Below are 17,923 nucleotides of genomic sequence, written 5' to 3' on the forward strand. Positions count from 1 at the left end.
TATTTTGCAACAAGGGTGACAATTTTACAATTTTTACAACTTGTCTCGGAAATAAATACTTTTAAAGTTATAATCAAAAAAACGAACAAAAAAAATCGAATTTTTCCTTCATATTATGACATTTTGATTATTTAAAGAATGTTCCGGACCTTTTTGAGTGGGAGGATAACTCAAATATTATTATATGCGTTATTTTCAAGCAATTTCTGCAAAAAAATATGAGTCACCTCTCAACATCCAAATGTACTAATATTTTTACAGATGCGCCCTGGTCTAAGGGTGATGATGAAGATTAATAATAAAAATATCTATTTGTTGAATAAATATATTTCATCTCATTACATAAAATAATAAACAGATACAGCAAAATTACTGTTCATCTATTACCTATATGTCAAACTCTATGCCCTCAAGAATAAGTCCTGGCCCAATCTCCACTTTAACCAGTTTACCTTTATCGACATCATTCTCCGCAGCCAATCCTTGATCAATGCTGTTTTCTTTGGAACATCCAGGAATGGGGATAGAATCTTGTTTATCGTTCATATCAATATATTTACTAGGAGTAGAATCAACATGATTTACTATTGAATTGATACCATTTGTATGACCGTTTTTAATATGATTGTCTTTAGCAATCTTTTCAGTGGGTTTTTGCACATTATTTTCAAATTTGCTTATTTTTGAACCCACTTCAAGTGTTTCCTTCGTCAAAGAAAGTTTTCTGATAGTTTGTACAGCATTTTTTAGAGAATCTCTTCTGAAATTCGTTTTCCGGAGCATCCCTTGAAAGTTAAAGGGAGGATCATCATCAGTTGTATTGCTGTCTTTTCTAGAAATATTTTTTAGCTCTTCCACAGGATCGACATGGTATCTTGGTTTAATACTAACAGGTGTTGCTTTAATGAATTCAAAATCTTTGTTAGCAGGAGAGGTATTTTTAAGGAAATAAGGAGTAGGTTTATTCTTATAAGAATCTTCGATCTTGCGGAGATTTGCCTTGTAAGGAGTTTCTCCATTAGCTGCAATATTAAAAGTTACTTTGGGATCTGCTATTTTCCTCCCGTAGGCTTTGATATCTTCATTGGCCATATCTTTGGCCTCTTTACCGTTTTCTGATTCCACAGGACTTGCGAGGGGCACTATGTCTTCGTCTGGTTCTCGTCTATAGTTAGTGTTAGCTAGAGCATCACTGGTGTCCAAATCGTCGTCCGTTGACTCTTCGTTAGTTTGAAATCTGGATTCTCGCCAACGGTATGGACTATCCCAGGATTCTTCCTTGGTTCTAATATCTCTAAAAAATAAAAAATATAAGTCAATCTTTAAATATATAAATTTGTATTGAAATTTTTCGACACTGCCTAAAGAATAGATTAAAACGACGTGTTTTATGATACACAAATCTGGAACCCTAGAAAGGCAAACTAATATTATATACAGTGCGTCCATAAAATAACGCATAAATTCGTTATTTCGTAAACCGGCGACTTTAACGAAAAATCCCGACACAGGTCGATTTTTATTTTTAAATTACGATTTTTTTGGCATATATATGATACTAGTGACGTCATTCATCTGGGTAATGTGAAAGCTCATTTGAAAGGATATTCAATTCTCTATCCAATAATATACGCATTAGCATATTTTTTTATACGGGGTGCTCAAAAACATTTTTTAATTAAAATAAGTAAGACAAAAAGAAGAGTATAATATGTAATTTATTTAATTCAAAATACATTTTACTACTGTCAGTAAACAGAAAAAAAATATTTGAGAAATAAACATTGATTTTCGCTTAAACGAAATGTTTAAACTGCCAAGAGACAGGTGGGTGGCAGCTTGAACATTGAATTTAAGCGAAAAACAATATTTATTTGTCAAATAAACATTTTTTTCCCGTTTTCTAACAACATTAAAACGTATTTTGAATTATAAATTACATACATTATTCTTTTTATCTTAATTATTTTAATTAAAAAAATGTTTTTTTGAACACCTTGTATAAATAATTATGTTAATAAAAAAAATAAAATAAAATTTTTATTTTTAATTCAGATGTAATGCGAAGGCAAAACAATCTTACTTTTCAATTAGAATACGGAGCGCAGTCCAGTCCTCTGAATCGCGATTTTCGGCTCTTATTGGAGCCTCATCGGAAAGAACGTAGGCCTGTTCTCCATACTCCAACTGATCCGTACTGAGAGCTTTTCCCACCCATTGCAACTGAAGTGAAAACATTAGGTGACTAGCGTCATCTGGCAATTAAAAGATGAAGTTTTCGATCCTAATAGCATTATTAATAATATAAAAAAAATATTAAAATATTACTAAAAGATTTTTAAATCTAAAACTTTTGGTCCATTTCCTTGGCAACACCTCCAAGACTTCTTAAATTTGCAAGCCAAATGGATGCTGGACAAGAGGGAATTCAAAAAACTTCATCTTTTAATTGCCAGATGACGCTAGTCACCTAATGTTTTTACTTCAGTTGCAATGGGTGGGAAAAGCTCTCAGTACGGATCAGTTGGAGTATGGAGAACAGGCCTACGTTCTTTTCGATGAGGCTCCAATAAGATCCGAAAATCGCGATTAAGAGGACTGGACTGCGCTCCGTATTCTAATTGAAAAGTAAGATTGTTTTGCCTTCGCATTGCAACTGAATTAAAAATAAAAAGTTTTATTTTATTTTTATATTGGTCTTTACTCCTTCGAGTAACTAGGTCCACTTTCTGTTGGAATTTACCAGCTGAACAGACGGGGTCGTGAATTGTAAGTTTTTTGAATTCCCTCTTGTCTTCTTCGCTTCAGCATCCATTTGGCTTGCAAATTTTAGAATCCTTGGAGGTGTTACCAAGGAAATGGACCAAAAGTTTTAGATTTAAAAATCTTTTAGTAATATTTTAATATTTTTTAAATATTATTAATAATGCTATTAGGATCGAAAACTTCATCTTTTAATTATGTTAATGTTTATATTAGTGAATAGAGAATTGAATACCCTTTCAAATGAGCTATCTTTTACCTATTCTCTTTTAAAACAATAATCGATTACGTCATCACGCCCAGATGGATGACGTCTCTAGTATGATATATATGTCAAAAAAATCGGAATTTAGAAATAAAAATCGACCTGTTTCGGGATTTTTCCTTAATGTCGCCGGTTTACGAAATAATGTGCGTTACTTTATGGACGCACTGTATAGGGTGCGGCTAGTTAAAAGTTGGGGTATAGATAGGATGGTATTTTAAAAATATTTTAAAATATACAGGGCCACCCATATTGACAGGGGGATGTAGCGTATATACATAAAATAACGGATGAACGTTTTTAACAGGGTAAGTGGTATAACTGGAAACTTGGAAACCATACCATTTACTAAAATAGTAATAGATAGTATGAGTAAATAGCACTCCATTGTGCAGTTACACTTTAACGTGTTGATAGAGATTGACATGGGATCTACCTACAAAATGACACTGGTTAAAAATATTCACTTTTATGATAATCAGAGGGAGAATACATTTATTTTATTTCAAACAAACAAAGAAAACGGAATAATTTAAGGATAAATCTATTAAAAAACTACAATTTAGGACAAAAACGATTATTTCGGGCGAATGCTTTTTAAATGCATTCATTTTTTTCGAATCCCGAGAAAAGTAGTATTTTTGAAAAATTTAAACGCAGAATGAAAGACTGCATTATTACCGAAGGCCGAAAGTCCCTGAAAACTTCTATAATGTTTAGTATAATAACTTACAGTGTGAAAAAGAGGAGAAAATTGAGTGTGATTTTTAATTTCAAATATCTCATTTAAGGGCGTAGTGTGGCAATGTGTTTTAAAAGCACTCATGTTTTTTTGAATCCTGAGAAAACTAATAAGTATTTTTGAAAAATTTAAAAGCAGAATGAACAACTGCATAATTAGGTACCGAGTCCCTGAAAAGAAAATTTCTATAATGTTTATTTTAATAAGTTACAGGGGCGAAGAAAAAGAGAGAAAATTTAGTGTGATTTTTAATTTTAAATATCTCATTCTAAACAAACTTTTTGGTTGTTCTAGGGGACTTTAGTCGCTTGGTAATGATGTAATCTTTCATTCTGCCTTTAAATTTTTCAAAAATACTTATTAGTTTTCTCAGGATTCGAAAAAAATGTATGCATTTAAGACACATCGACGCGAAATTTTGTGCTTACGTTTTGAAAATGCACCTTTTGTCTATTCTAGGGTACATTCGGCCCTCGGTAATAATGTAGTCTTTCATTTTGCGTTTAAATTTTTCACAACCTAGTACTTGGAAAAATCAGAATAGAGCTACAAAGAAACAGGAAAGAAGACCCTGTTGAATGTGAGACAAGAATAAAGGTAGAACAGCTACGAGACTTGTCAAAACGAGATCTATACCAGAGAAGATTGCAAAAAGTACTGAATGAAAACTACATTACACCGGATGAAGACATAGAAGAAAGTTGGAGGAAGATCAGAGATAATATCAAAATGGCAGCAACGGAAGCACTTGGAGAACGTAAGATAAGTAAACATATACGAAAGAAAAGGAGAACTCCATGGTTCTGTGAAGAAATAAAAATAAAATGCCAAGAAAAAAAGAAAATCTACCTAGAATACAAGTCCAAAAGAACGAGATAAACATATGAAGAATATAAAAGAGTACGAAATGAATTAAACTCAATAGTAAGAAGGAAGAAAACAGAACATTGGGAAGCATTTTCAAAAGAGATGGAGCACGACTTTTATGGGATGAAAGGGAAATGTGGAAAATGATAAGAAGTCAAAGAGCAGAGATGAAGGAATTGATAGAAGTAAAACATATTCATACAAATACATGGACAACTTACCTAAAAAACCTTTATCAAACAGCTAATCACAAAGAACTGGAAACACCACGATTAGAATCGGATGAGAAAACAGAAATTAAAGAGGAAAATATAAAGAACGCCTTAAAAAAGATGAAAAATCGAAAAGCTCCTGGGAAAGATGGAATAGCTAATGAACTTTTAAAGTACGGAGGAGATAGACTTCACAAAGAACTGAATATCCTTATAAGTAAAATAATAAATACAGGAAGAATTCCAGAAGAATGGAGAACCACTCAAATGATAGCGTTATTTAAGAAAGGTGATACGACAGACCCCAGTAACTATAGAGGGATAAATTTACTGAGCACTATACTGAAACTCACAACAAGAATACTTATGGAGAAAATAATGGCGTGCATAAATATATCGGATGAACAACAAGGATTTAGAAGTGGAAGATCATGTAACGATGCAGTTTTTGTGATAAGGCAAATAGCGGAGAAATCATTAGAATATAACAAACCAGCCTTTTTCTGTTTCATAGACCTAGAGAAAGCGTTTGATAGAATCCAATTAAAAGATGTGATACACCTTCTATATGAGAAAAATTTACCACTGGATATCATAAAACTGATAGAAAACATATATGTAAGAAATAAAATAGAGATGAAAGTCAACGGAATAATAACAGAACCCATAGAAACAAACACAGGAATCCGGCAAGGAGATTCACTAAGCCCTCTACTGTTTAACATAATATTGGATGCAATAATAAAACAAGTGAAGAAAAAAAGAGGGTACAAAATGGGCAATAGAGAGATAAAAATACTCTGTTACGCTGATGACACCGTGTTAGTAGCAGAGTGCGAGTGCGAAGACGACCTACAAAGATTATTGCACGAGTTCAACATTAACGCAAAAGAAATGAATATGAAAATATCAGTCCAAAAAACAAAAAGCTTATTAATTGCCAAAGAACCAATAAGATGTAAATTGGAATTAGACAATCAAATTATACAACAAGTAATGACTTTCAAATATCTGGGAATTAATCTATCAGCCGACAACAATATCGAAGAAGAGGCAAAAGACCAAATAATTAAAGCCAGTAGAACGGCCGGATGCCTAAACGACACAATTTGGAAAAACAAACACCTAAGATTGGAAACAAAGGCCCGAATATATAAGTCAGTTATTAGGCCAGTTATGACTTACACGGCCGAAACAAGACCAGATACAAGCAAAACACGAAGACATCTGGAAACCAACGAAATGAAGATCTTAAGAAGGATTGCTGGAAAAGGACTACAGGATAGGGTAAGAAGTGAGGAAATCAGACGCATATGTGGAGTAGACAATATAAATACCTGGGTAAAGAACAGAAAAGAAGAGTGGAATGAGCACATAAGCAGGATGTCTGAATCAAGGATAGTAAGAATAGCCAGGGACAAGTCACCGTTAGGCAGGAGAAGTATAGGACGCCCAAGGAAAAGATGGAATGACAACTTAGGGGCAGAATGAAAGGCACCGTTGAAGAAAAACAGGCAGTACTGCCTATATAAAAGAAGACGAAGAAGAAGAAATTTTTCAAAAATACTTGTTACTTTTCTCATGATTCGAAAAAAATGACTGCGTTGAAAAAGCATTGGCCCGAAATTTTACGCCTACGCTCTTAAAGGGTTGCCACGGGGAAGTTTTTTTTAGTAATTTTGGCATTTATATTGTTATGACCTGTTTATTTGATGAAAAAAGCTCTTCGCACATGAAGTTTTAGGCATTATCACAGACAGAAGCCTCTAGGGATCAAATCCGGTGAATATAGTGGATATTCCAGGAATCCAAACTTTAATTCCTGGATTGCTGTACACTAACTTTTTTCAGAGATGAAGAACCAGGTTCACACCAATCTTAAGCCTCCTGTTTTGGTTCAGGATCATAGTGTGATAGACTTAAGTCTCATCCACAGTGTTAAATCGATGTATCCTTTTGAAATCGCTCTAAACGTTTCTGTAGAAGTATAATTCGAAGGTGTTTTTCTTCTAATGTTAGCAAATGCGCACACCTAGTTCACCTTCTGTGTTCATCTTGTGAAAGCAGATTTCTGAACCTCAATACTTAGGCCAAAGTGTTGCTAACACTGCCCAATGAGATGCCTATAGCTTCAAATAAAACTCGTTCATTCACTCGACGATTTTCCAATATGATATCCTGTATTTAGACTACGGTTTCTGGTCTTGTTGCTGTTTTTGGAAGTCCTTGATATGGATCACCTTTAATGCTTGTACCATCACATTTAAATTCAGCATCACATCCTACTGTACTAATTGAAGACGAAGAGTCCGTATACATTTTTACCATTCGTTCATAAATTTCTTTTACTTTCAAACCTTCTAAAAATAAAAATTTAATCACTGCACGATACTTGATTTTTCCGCTGTAAAAAACTAATGTGACAGATCTATACTAAATGGCTTTTACACAAAGAATGAATTAACAGATTGAAATGAATCTTCACATATGAAGAGGCTATACTTGATTAAGACTAACCTATCAATAACTTCTCGCCAACAGTGGACAGTATTATGAGGTGCTTCTTTTCTTCTTCATGTGCCTCATCCTTTAAGTACATTGTAGATCATCATGACCCATTTTACGCTTTCCGCAAAGGTTCTGAAGAATTCTATTGTTGATTTTTTACTCCACTGCTTTAAATTTTTAACCAGGACGTGCGTCATCTTCCTGGTCCTCTTTTCCTTTCCAGTTTCCTTTGTATAACCAAATGCATCAACTCATATACTTATAACTCATAACTCAGGGAAGGTGCTACCTGGGTTAAACCTACTGCAACTGCTGTATCTAATTTATTCTTTTTAAAAATTTTGGTAGCAGGCAATAATATAGCCAAAATTACTAAAACGCTTAATAAAACAGGAATAAATTAGGGAATAGAAACGATCACTGGAATTTATCTAAAATTACCTACAGCTTAGGGTAGTGGTGTATTAACAAGAAAATTTATTGATATCCTACCCTATATTTGTGAGTAAATCTGACATATAAGAAGTATTGTAGAAAGGAATATCTTCTAATCGAAAATAAAGTTTAAGAACCGAATTGCTGATCTCATCCAGATATGAACCTACTTGAGCTTTATCGTCAACGTTGTTCAAGTCTATGCCTTCTTTGGTTTGCTGAAGTTTGTGGTAGGAATTCATGTTATACAGGTGAACCTAAAACAATATTTGTTATTAAGAAAGTACTGCAAATGTTGACAGATTTATGAAAAAGTGTGTTGTGTGGTCAAAAAATGTTTATCAGCCGTGAACCAAATTGTTTATTGTTTTATAAAATAATCTCTTATGAGTCACCTACGGAAGCAAAAGGACAAAAGCATATTATGGCTTTTTTTTCCTTTGTATCATTATTTTAACAATATTTTAGAATGGACAAGTTTGGTCATTGATTTGGCTATATATAAAGAATGACTGAGAAGCAACTTCTGAAACAAATTCTAAAATAAAATTCCCATGGAAGGCGAAAGAGAGGAAGACCTTGGAGGAGTTGGAGAGAGGGTATCGAAAAAGAGATGCGGGAGAGGAATCTGGAAGAAGACCTATAGGAAGATTTGGATCTAGAGATTAGACTATGAAGATGAAGACATATTTTATCAAAGAGATAGAAGAAAGCTACGATGAAGTAATAACAATACATCTCCACAAAGAATTCATGAAAAACGCTTGCGCTGAAAGGCTTCAAGGCCAGAAGAAATAACAAATAGAGCCCTAAAGAACTTACCAAGGAAGACAAAAATAACACTATACCTCACACTACCTATATAGAGCAGACTAAGATTCATACCATTCTCCGATGGAAAAAACTCTTTGTTATTATGATACTCAAACCTGTAAAAAAACCACATATATCTGCAAAATTATCGACCAATAAGTTTACTGATAGTTATAAGCAGAGTCACAGAAAGATTCATACTCCAAAGATTAAAAAGAGGAAACAAACCATCAGAGACTCTGTTTGGCTTTAGATCAGAACATTCATCAGCAAGAACAACATTGCTGCAGTATTTAGCAGAAATAGGATATAGATATATGAGTGAGTAGGTAATTAGAAAAATAAGTTGCTAATTTAAGAATTTAAAAGCCAAAGAAACCATCCAACATGCTATTAGAGGTTTCCTGGCTTTTGCTAGAACTGAGTAGTAGAGACGGTATGGTGCAATAGAAAAGATACTGCTTCAAGAGATAGCTAAGAAACTGAAACTGAAACAGTATTCTTATAAATGAGAACTACAAGCAACACTTGGACTATACGGCTTACAGACAAACGAGCGATACATAATATACCATATTTCATAACTAGAGTACAGAAATAATGAGATAAAACAGGGAGACATTGGAGAATATAAAGTACTCAGATGATACCTATTATTTTCTCTATCACTGGTGTAATTTCGAAGAAAATTCCAGTGAACATCAAATGGATGGGTCGTAGTGAAAATTGCTTACAAAATTTTTTGAGAAATACTCCATCATTCAAAAGGTCTCTTAGAACTCGATAACATAACAAAAGTACAAAAGTCCACCAGAGCTCAATACTTTTGATATCGTGGGTATTGCAGTCAACAATATGCACTAAGTATAAACTATAAACATAAACAAGATACAGCTTATGATCATTAGCAAGAAAAATATATAAGAAGGTCAACTCTATGTCAAACGCCTGTAGAAAGAATGACGCACTACAACTAGCTCGGCACCAAAATAAATGAAGAATGGACCAGGAACCAAGAGATGGAGCGCGCATGGGAAAAACTAGATTCACCTTCAACTGGATGGGGCCTTCTTCAAGAGCTACAACCTGTCTCTGTATAAAAGTAAGAATCCTGCGATACCACGTCTTCTATGTCCTTCTTTATCCTTCTTTATGGTGTTGAATTGTGGACCTTAAACGAAGATATGTGAAGAAAATTGGAAGCATTTGAGATGAGGACATATCGGAGAATATTTAAAATCCCGTGGACTGACCAAGTCATAATGAGGAGGTCCGCAGAAGAATTAAGAAGAACCGAGAGGTACTGACCACCATCAAATTTCGAAAGTTACAATACTTTGGATACATTAAGCGAAATTAATCCAGATATGAACTTGTACAAGCCAGATAAGATAAAGGAGAAGATTTCCATGATGATCGCCAACATTCGTCATGGATCGGCACATGAAGAAGAAGAAGAACATGACAAGAGTCCACCAGGGATCAATACTTTTGATACCATATTAGTCGAGGAAATGAAGCATTTTGGCTCGCAATTTTTTCGTCCAGCATGGATTTACTTGAAATTTTCACAGAAGGTAAGGAATAGTCCAAGGATCATTTTCTATATCATGCCGCTGTACGCTAAAACCTTGGGGGTGGTTTCCACCCCATCTCGGGGGCGGGAATTTTTTATTACATTTTAACTATGTAAATCGATGTAAACAGTGATTATAAAAAAAATGTTTTTTACATTTTCTTCGTAAAACTAATATTTTTCGAGTTATTCGCGCTTGAAAGTATCAGTTTTTCGATGAAAAAATCGACTTTCTTAGAGGGTTTTTTGAGAATACCTCGAAAAATATGCATTTAATCAAAAAACTGTAGATATTAAAATTGTATTTTTTAGTAATACAAACTAAATTGTTGTTCTGTAATATCGCTAAGACCAATGCAAACCGAGATACGGCATGTTAAAAGTTAGCTTTTTTCGTCAAATGCATAATTTGAAATATTCAAAGTAAAATAACGGAAAAACTTTGCATTTTTAGAGGAAAATTTAAATAATATTTTTTCAAGTTTACAGTTATGCCTTTCAAAAAAATAATAAAAAGTTTCTAGTCTGAAAAGTAAGCGACTTATGATCAAAAAAAGGTCGGTCAGTGCTTTTCTCTATGAAAAAATCAGTAAAAACAACTCCCTAACTACTCTCCTGTTTAAAAATTGGTCTTCACCTTTCTGCAATTCCTTTTAAATTTGTATTATCAATACACCCAAGAAGTTTGACCAATTTAAAAGGCCTAATTTTAGAAAAATTGGAGTTTAAAGAAAAATTAATTTTTTGGAATTTCCCAATTTTTACCTTTTACTTCAAAATATCTCCGAAAATACTGGAAATACGAAAAAATGATACATTACCAAATTGTAGCCTCTTTAATAACTAAAATTTCCTTGTAAATAGATTTTCAATATAGTGTACAGTTAGCGAGATATAGCTGTTTAAATCCCCTATTTACGAGCAAACACCCCGTTATTCGAGCCTTTTAAATCCACCCTCATTAAAAACTGAGGGATCTTACGAAATTTAGTATACACAGTCTTATAACTCTTCAAAAATCCTACAAAGTCATTTTTGAAAAATCTTTTCAACGCCAAAAATGAAGGAGCTATGTTTATAAAACGAATTTTTTTTCTAAAAATTCGGATAGTCCGCTTATGGATAATTTTCAATGTATGTATAATACAACAGAGCCGGTTCCTATATTGGAAGATGACTAAAAAACTATTTGTGTTTGTATTTGTACATATTTGTAAATTCGTATTTTTGTTTAAATAAATGTTTTTGTAATACTTTAATTCAACTTTTTTTTCTGTATAGACCTATTAAAATATCTACTTATAAAAACTGTAATGTTATTAAGGGTGGTTTTTAAGGCTTGAAATATTATGATATTATATCCTAAAGTATAAAGCAATCATTATTTAACCAATCAAAACCAAATTTTACCCATATTAAAGTATACAATGTTTTTATATAATTTTTGAAAATAAGGGGTTGTTTACACCCCTAAAAATAATCAACGCCCTTAAGCATGATATAGAATATGAAGTACAGGGTGAGATGATCCTAATCCCAAATTTTTATGTAAATCGATGCAAGCCGAAATTATTATTTTAGGATAAGTATTTTTTTTATATATAGCTCCAACAAGGGTAGTTTTAAGGGTTGAAATATTATGATAGTATATCTTAAAGCATAAAACATTCATTATGTAACTAATAAGAACCAAATGTTGACAACATTAAAGTTTAAAATGTTATTTTATAATTTTTTACAACTAGGGGTAGTTTTCACCCTTACAAAACCAAAAGCGTACAACGGCTCAATATAGAAAATGAACTAGAGGGTGTAATGAGCCTAATCCCAAATTTTTGTACAAATCGATGTTGGACGAAAAAATTGCGAGGTTTTGCCATTTTTTCAGCTTCATTTCCTCGACTATATCTGGGATAAGTGAATTCGCCTTAGAGGAAGTGAGGGCTACATGGCTTAAATCTGAAAAAAATTAAAAAATATGACTCAATATAATATGTTTACCTGCTGTGATAGATTAAAAAAATCCTGAACCCTCTTCGCTCTATACCTCATTAGGACCGAAAACAGACTCTGGCTCTTCCATTTTCTAGCGAATGGTCTAATAAACGTTTTATCTTCTTCTTCTAGCTGTCTGTATGATTCTAGTACCTCTTTACGTCTTGCAGCATTTCTGTAAGCTGAATATACATAACTTGTCTATTTTATACTACAAACGCATTACTGAAGCTTATTTACATTACTTTTAATGGTTCTTATGTAAAATTAGTTTGTATAAATGACTTTACCCTTTTGAATGACTTCTGCGGCTTCGTCTTCCGTCATTAGGCTGTCTCTACGTGTCGTTTTTATTTGTTCAACTGAAATAAGAAGGGGATTATCTAAAATATGATTATTGGATCTAAGATATAAGAACTAAATATATTTTTCGTCAAAGAAACCCAAATTGGATAGTAACCTATAGACACATCGGACTCAGGGAAAAGACATGTACAGCTGCGGTCACTGAATAGTTTTCACGTTCATTTTTACATTTATTTTGATTTATTTATTTACCTTTTATGTTGATTTTGTTAAATTTTAATCAACTCATTCCACCACTTGTAAAAACTTTTATAAAAATAGTGCGTTTAAAAGAGGCAAAAATTAAAAAAATCGCCTACTACATATGTATGGGTATAAACCATTCAATGGCAGCAGCTATATGTACATATGCGAAATTATTAAAATAATTAGTTATTAGGATTTTATCTTAGGTATGGCTCACAATAATTAGGAAAGGTAAGTAAATGTTATAGGGGAGTGCAATTAGAACGAAAAGATACAAAGTTTCGGAAAAAATCAAACAAGGTTATATTTTTCTAAAACTTTTTTTGTTAGTTTATAAATATGTTAAAGTAAAAAGTTCTACTCACAAATTTCGCCGCTAATTGTTTATTAATTGTTTAAACAATAACAATTATTGTTTTGTATAAATAATTTTAAAAATATCGTTGAATTCATCATTTTGCTTTGATAAACAATGTTTTTATTTTAGTTTTGATTATGCTGAACCCGAATCTGACATTACAATTTGCAAATTCAAAATGGCGGATTCAAAATGGCGGATTTTTTCCTAAAAATCCTTAAAAAGTAGTTGTAAAATCCGAATTTTTTTTATATAACGTGTTTGTTTACATATATGTGGATATTTTTGAAAGGTTGCTGAACCTGAATCACATTTTGATAATTTAAATTATAAAATGGCAGATCCAAAATGGCGGATAACTTAAAAAATAGTTGTAAAATAATAATTTCTTTACAAAATGTATTTATTTCTAAATATATTTATTTTTGAGAGCTTTGATAAACCTAACTTAAATGTTAACATTATAAACTATAAAATGGCGGATCCAAAATGCGGATTTTCTAAAAAAAAAAACATAAAAAAGAACATTTCTCTAAAACATTTATTGTCTTTATTTTTAACAGGTTGTTGAATCTAAATTAAAGATTAAAAATTTAAATGTCAAAATAGCGGATCCAAAATGGCGGATATTTAAATGAAAAAAAAGTAGAATCCAATCAAACAAATTTCAGTTATGAGTAAAATACCTATTTTTTCATAATAGTGAAAATTGTTATTATGGAAAGTTGTTCAGAATTAAAAACGATGTGTCAATATGCAATTACACTCTTCTAATCGAAATATTGTGAACTATAAAGGTACATATTTATTGCGCGAAATATAATTGTTTTACATACCTCGTATAATATTGATAAAATATAATATTTTATATTTGCATATTAAGTGTTAGACCATGCACAGCTATTTATGACGAATAACTTTCTTCATAAAATTAATAATAAAACAGTTATCATAAATAATAAGTGAAAATTTAATGATGTTGGGTATAATTAATTTGAAACAATATTAAAAAAAAACAAATTTTCGATTAGAAGGATATAACTACATATTGGAACATAGTTTTTAATTCCAAACAACTTTTCTTTATAAAAATTTTCGATATTGTGAAATATAAAGTTACTTTACTCTTGAGTGAAATTCATATTTTTTGACATACCTCGTAAAAAATTAACAAAATTTAATATTTGATGGTTGCATCTTTTGTTCTATACGATTCAGAATAACAGAATAACAGAATAACAGAATAATAATTTATAAAGAATAACTTTTTTTCGTAAAACTCATATTAAAAAAGTTATAAATAGGTTCCAAGTTACGCAGACATACTGTATAAGAGCTAAAAAAAATTTTTTTTGTTGGACATTTATTATTGTTGAAGCTTATTATTACATGTATTTTAGGTAAGTTTTACAGAAAAAAGTTTTGATCACTCTGTATATACATTTTTTCAGCTGGTAATTTTCGGTTTTTGTATTACTTTTTTGTTATCTTTCTTAGTTTTCTCAAGATTAAATTGTTTACTTCATTTTTAAATTAAATTATTCAGTGTTTTTTTAATACTACATCCTAAGCTTTAAAAAAATATCAAAAAAATTGTATTAGATTTATTTAAACTTGAGTAATACCGTCTTAAAATGGTGGGAATTCTGTAAAACTACGAAGTTTTCAAAAATTACATTTTTTGAGACATCGTATTATTTGAATTAAATTTTTGAGATTTTTTTTGAACAAAACATCGTTTAGTAAGATTATTTAGAGGTAAGTTGTGCAAATTTGAGAGTTTTATAAGTAAAATTGTATTAGTTAAACATTTTTAAATCATTTTTAAACAAAATTCATGTAAGGCTCAATTTCCGCCCACACCGTACTTATGTCCATACATTTTGTTTCTTTTTATTACAACCATAAGATAGCTCATTTCATCTTCTTTCATGTCCAATTTGTAAAATTTCTTTTGATCCATTAGTTAAAGAATTACATTAAAAAAACTCAAGCGTGCACTTCTTCCAACGCTAGTTTACAGTGCGCCAATGTGTGTGAGAAGGGTGACTTTAGCGTTATAAATAAAAAATTACAGAAGCTAGAGATTTAATTTTAGAAAAATCTTTATATAAGATTTTTTTTGTAAAATTTTCTGAATTTTTCAATGGTCAAGTCAGTTTTTTTCTAAAAATTATATTTTCGGAGTTATTTAAAAAAACATCTAACTTCGCTGTTCATTTGTTTAATAAAAAATGAAGCACCCACTTCTCGAGTAGAACTTTTTGATATGTTGTTTATTAAACATTTCTTAATGAAATTACAGAAAGTTTTATCTTGTTTGATTTTTTCCGAAGTGAAAATCTAAATGCACTCCCCTATTATACAGACAGTAGTTAATTCTCCCCCTTCTTGTGTAAACATGATTCTGACTAAAATGAATAACCATTTTTCTACGAGCGTGCAAAAATGTCTACTTTCGCGCACGCATTTTAGTTTAGAAAGTTTCACTTTTCCGCACGCGGTTTTTACTTTTCCGCACGCGTGTTAATTTAGATGTGTTAATATGGCATTAAAGTAATTATAATACACGCAATAAACTAATATTTAGATATTATTTACTAATTTATTTCAAATATATCTTATTGGTTCCTGTTTTAATGAAATTAACGCGACAATTCGATGAAATAAAATTATTTTGACATAATATTCGAAAGTCAAATCGGTAGACAATAACAGTCGTTTTGAATCATCGTCATGGAAACCAAGATCGTCGTCATGCTAACTAATTATATTGAAAGTTTGGTTTTGACAACCTTGTCAAAGAATTAATTTGTGTATGTATTTTCAGTAGTAATTGCACAAGAGCTCTGAAATTCTATATTAATTTCAGAGGTCGAGTGCAATTTGTTGCGATTATTTCATGAATAAAACTGTTCAAAACCAAAATTTTATTGTAATTTATTTATGTAAGTACCATTAAACACACAGTTTTTATAAATATTTGACGATTGAAAGTCATCACTTTTATAATTTTTAAAACATTAATTGTCATTAATGTCACTGAATGTATTTTTTCGTAGCAACGAAGGGCATCTGACGTAATATACTTAACGACGAGAGATTATCAAAAATTATCGATTTAATTCAGATTTCTGTAGCTTTCTATTGGTCAGAATCTCCTATGGATGAAATAATTATATTAATTAAATTAATTGATTAAGATTTGGTAATTTTTTAAAGACTCTTAGAAAAAATATTGTTCCTAACTCTTGCAGAAAGTCTCTTTTCCGCACTCGACTGCTTGCCGAACTCCCGCTTCGCGTCTTTCGGCAAACTGCAGTCGCGTGCGGGAAAGAATGACTTTCTGCACTTGTTAGGAAAATAACTATTTCAATTTTGTTGCAACACGAAACTACAGCCGCATTATATTCTAGTTCAATCAGAGAGTGCAGCAAGCACCTCTACCGGTTTCGAAACTTATTAGTTTCTCATCAGGAGGCACTTATGCTGCTCTCTCTGACCCAACCAGGACAAACCACGGCGTGCAGTCACGGATTGCAACGAACGAAATGGCAAGGATGCCCTAGCGGCAACTGCTAGCAAAAAACTAAGTTTTCAATTTAATAGCACATACAATAACATTAAAAATATTACTCCACATCCCACCATATTGAAAACAATGGGAACATTCTCTGGTTACACCTACGAGGCTTCTAAAATTTGCAAGCCATAACGGATGCTGAGACTAAAGAAGATGAGGGAATTTTACAATTTATAATTCACGTTCCATCTGTTCAGCACGGTAAAGTCTTTAGTCTCAGCATCCGTTATGGTTTGCAAATTTTAGAAGCCTCGGAGGTGTAACCAGAGAAGGTTCCCATTATTATCAATCTGGTGGGATGTAAAGTAATATTTTTAAGTTATTTTATGTGCTATTAGATTGAAAACATAGTTTTTTTGCTAGCAGTTGCCGCTAGGGTATCCCTGTTATTTCGTTCGTTGCAATCCGTAGCTGCATGCCGGGTTTGTCCTGGTTGGGTCAGAGAGAGCAGCATATGTGCCTCCTGATGAGAGACTAATAAGTTCCTCATATAACATATAATAAGCCTCAAACCCAGAGGACGGAAAAAGTAGAGGACGTCCGCGTAGAAGTTGGACTGATGATGTGAAAGAAGACCTTTGGATTCTGAGGATCAGAAAATGGAGTGAAGTTTCTAGGAATCGACGGGAGTAGTGACTTCTCTGCAACAAGGCAAGATCCACAGGAGATTGTCGAGCCAATTATGATGATGATGATTATATAATAATAAATATTACTTTATCTTTTTTCTCTTTACTACACTAATAAATATTAGTTTTTTTTTATCTTCTTTGAAGTTTAGTCCCAGATCATGCCATTTGGTTCTCCCTCCAAGCATATTTCTTTATTTAATCGTCGTATAAAGCATATATGCTATATTTATTCTTAATACATTTTTTATCTCTATCTGCAATTTTATTCATGATTTTACTTTAACTTTAAATATGTGTTATAGTTGAAAGAAAATTAACTTTATTAAAACTTTATTAAAATCATAGGTACACTAAATACTTACCAACCACCTTTTTGTCTTTCTTCTCTTGTTTAGCCATCCTGCATTTAACCAAAAAACCTCTTAATATACTTTGAATTTTAATGATTTTCTTTACATGTGTTTCGTATAACCTAGACAAATATTCCTCATTGTAGTACTTTAGAAAAACTTTCGACTTTCCGAGAGCCCAATCTTCCATTTTCAATCTGATCATTAAAAGTCTGCAGTTGTCTTTTGTAATGTCCACATTTTCGTCAAAATCAAAGGCAAGGTACTTGTAC

At 31.8% G+C, this 17,923-nt stretch overlaps 1 protein-coding gene across 2 annotated transcripts in view; it reads right to left on the reverse strand.

Annotated features, from left to right (window-relative positions):
- Positions 1-309: 309 nt before the first annotated feature.
- The window catches only part of LOC114345834 (neither inactivation nor afterpotential protein C), a 54,062-nt gene continuing 36,448 nt past the window's right edge, over positions 310-17,923 (reverse strand). Inside the window, exons 13-17 of one of the 2 annotated variants that reach the window (XM_050643424.1) lie at positions 17,664-17,923; positions 12,467-12,538; positions 12,183-12,358; positions 7,850-8,049; positions 310-1,294 (exon numbers count right to left, since the gene is read on the reverse strand). In XM_050643424.1, coding sequence (XP_050499381.1) covers positions 388-1,294; positions 7,850-8,049; positions 12,183-12,358; positions 12,467-12,538; positions 17,664-17,923 — 1,615 coding nt within the window. In that variant the 3' untranslated portion in view covers positions 310-387. The remainder of the gene's footprint in view (positions 1,295-7,849; positions 8,050-12,182; positions 12,359-12,466; positions 12,539-17,663) is intronic. The other variant, XM_050643425.1, reaches the window with a different exon arrangement.

Source organism: Diabrotica virgifera, chromosome 2 (genome assembly GCF_917563875.1).
Source record: "Diabrotica virgifera virgifera chromosome 2, PGI_DIABVI_V3a".
NCBI lineage: Eukaryota > Metazoa > Arthropoda > Insecta > Coleoptera > Chrysomelidae > Diabrotica > Diabrotica virgifera.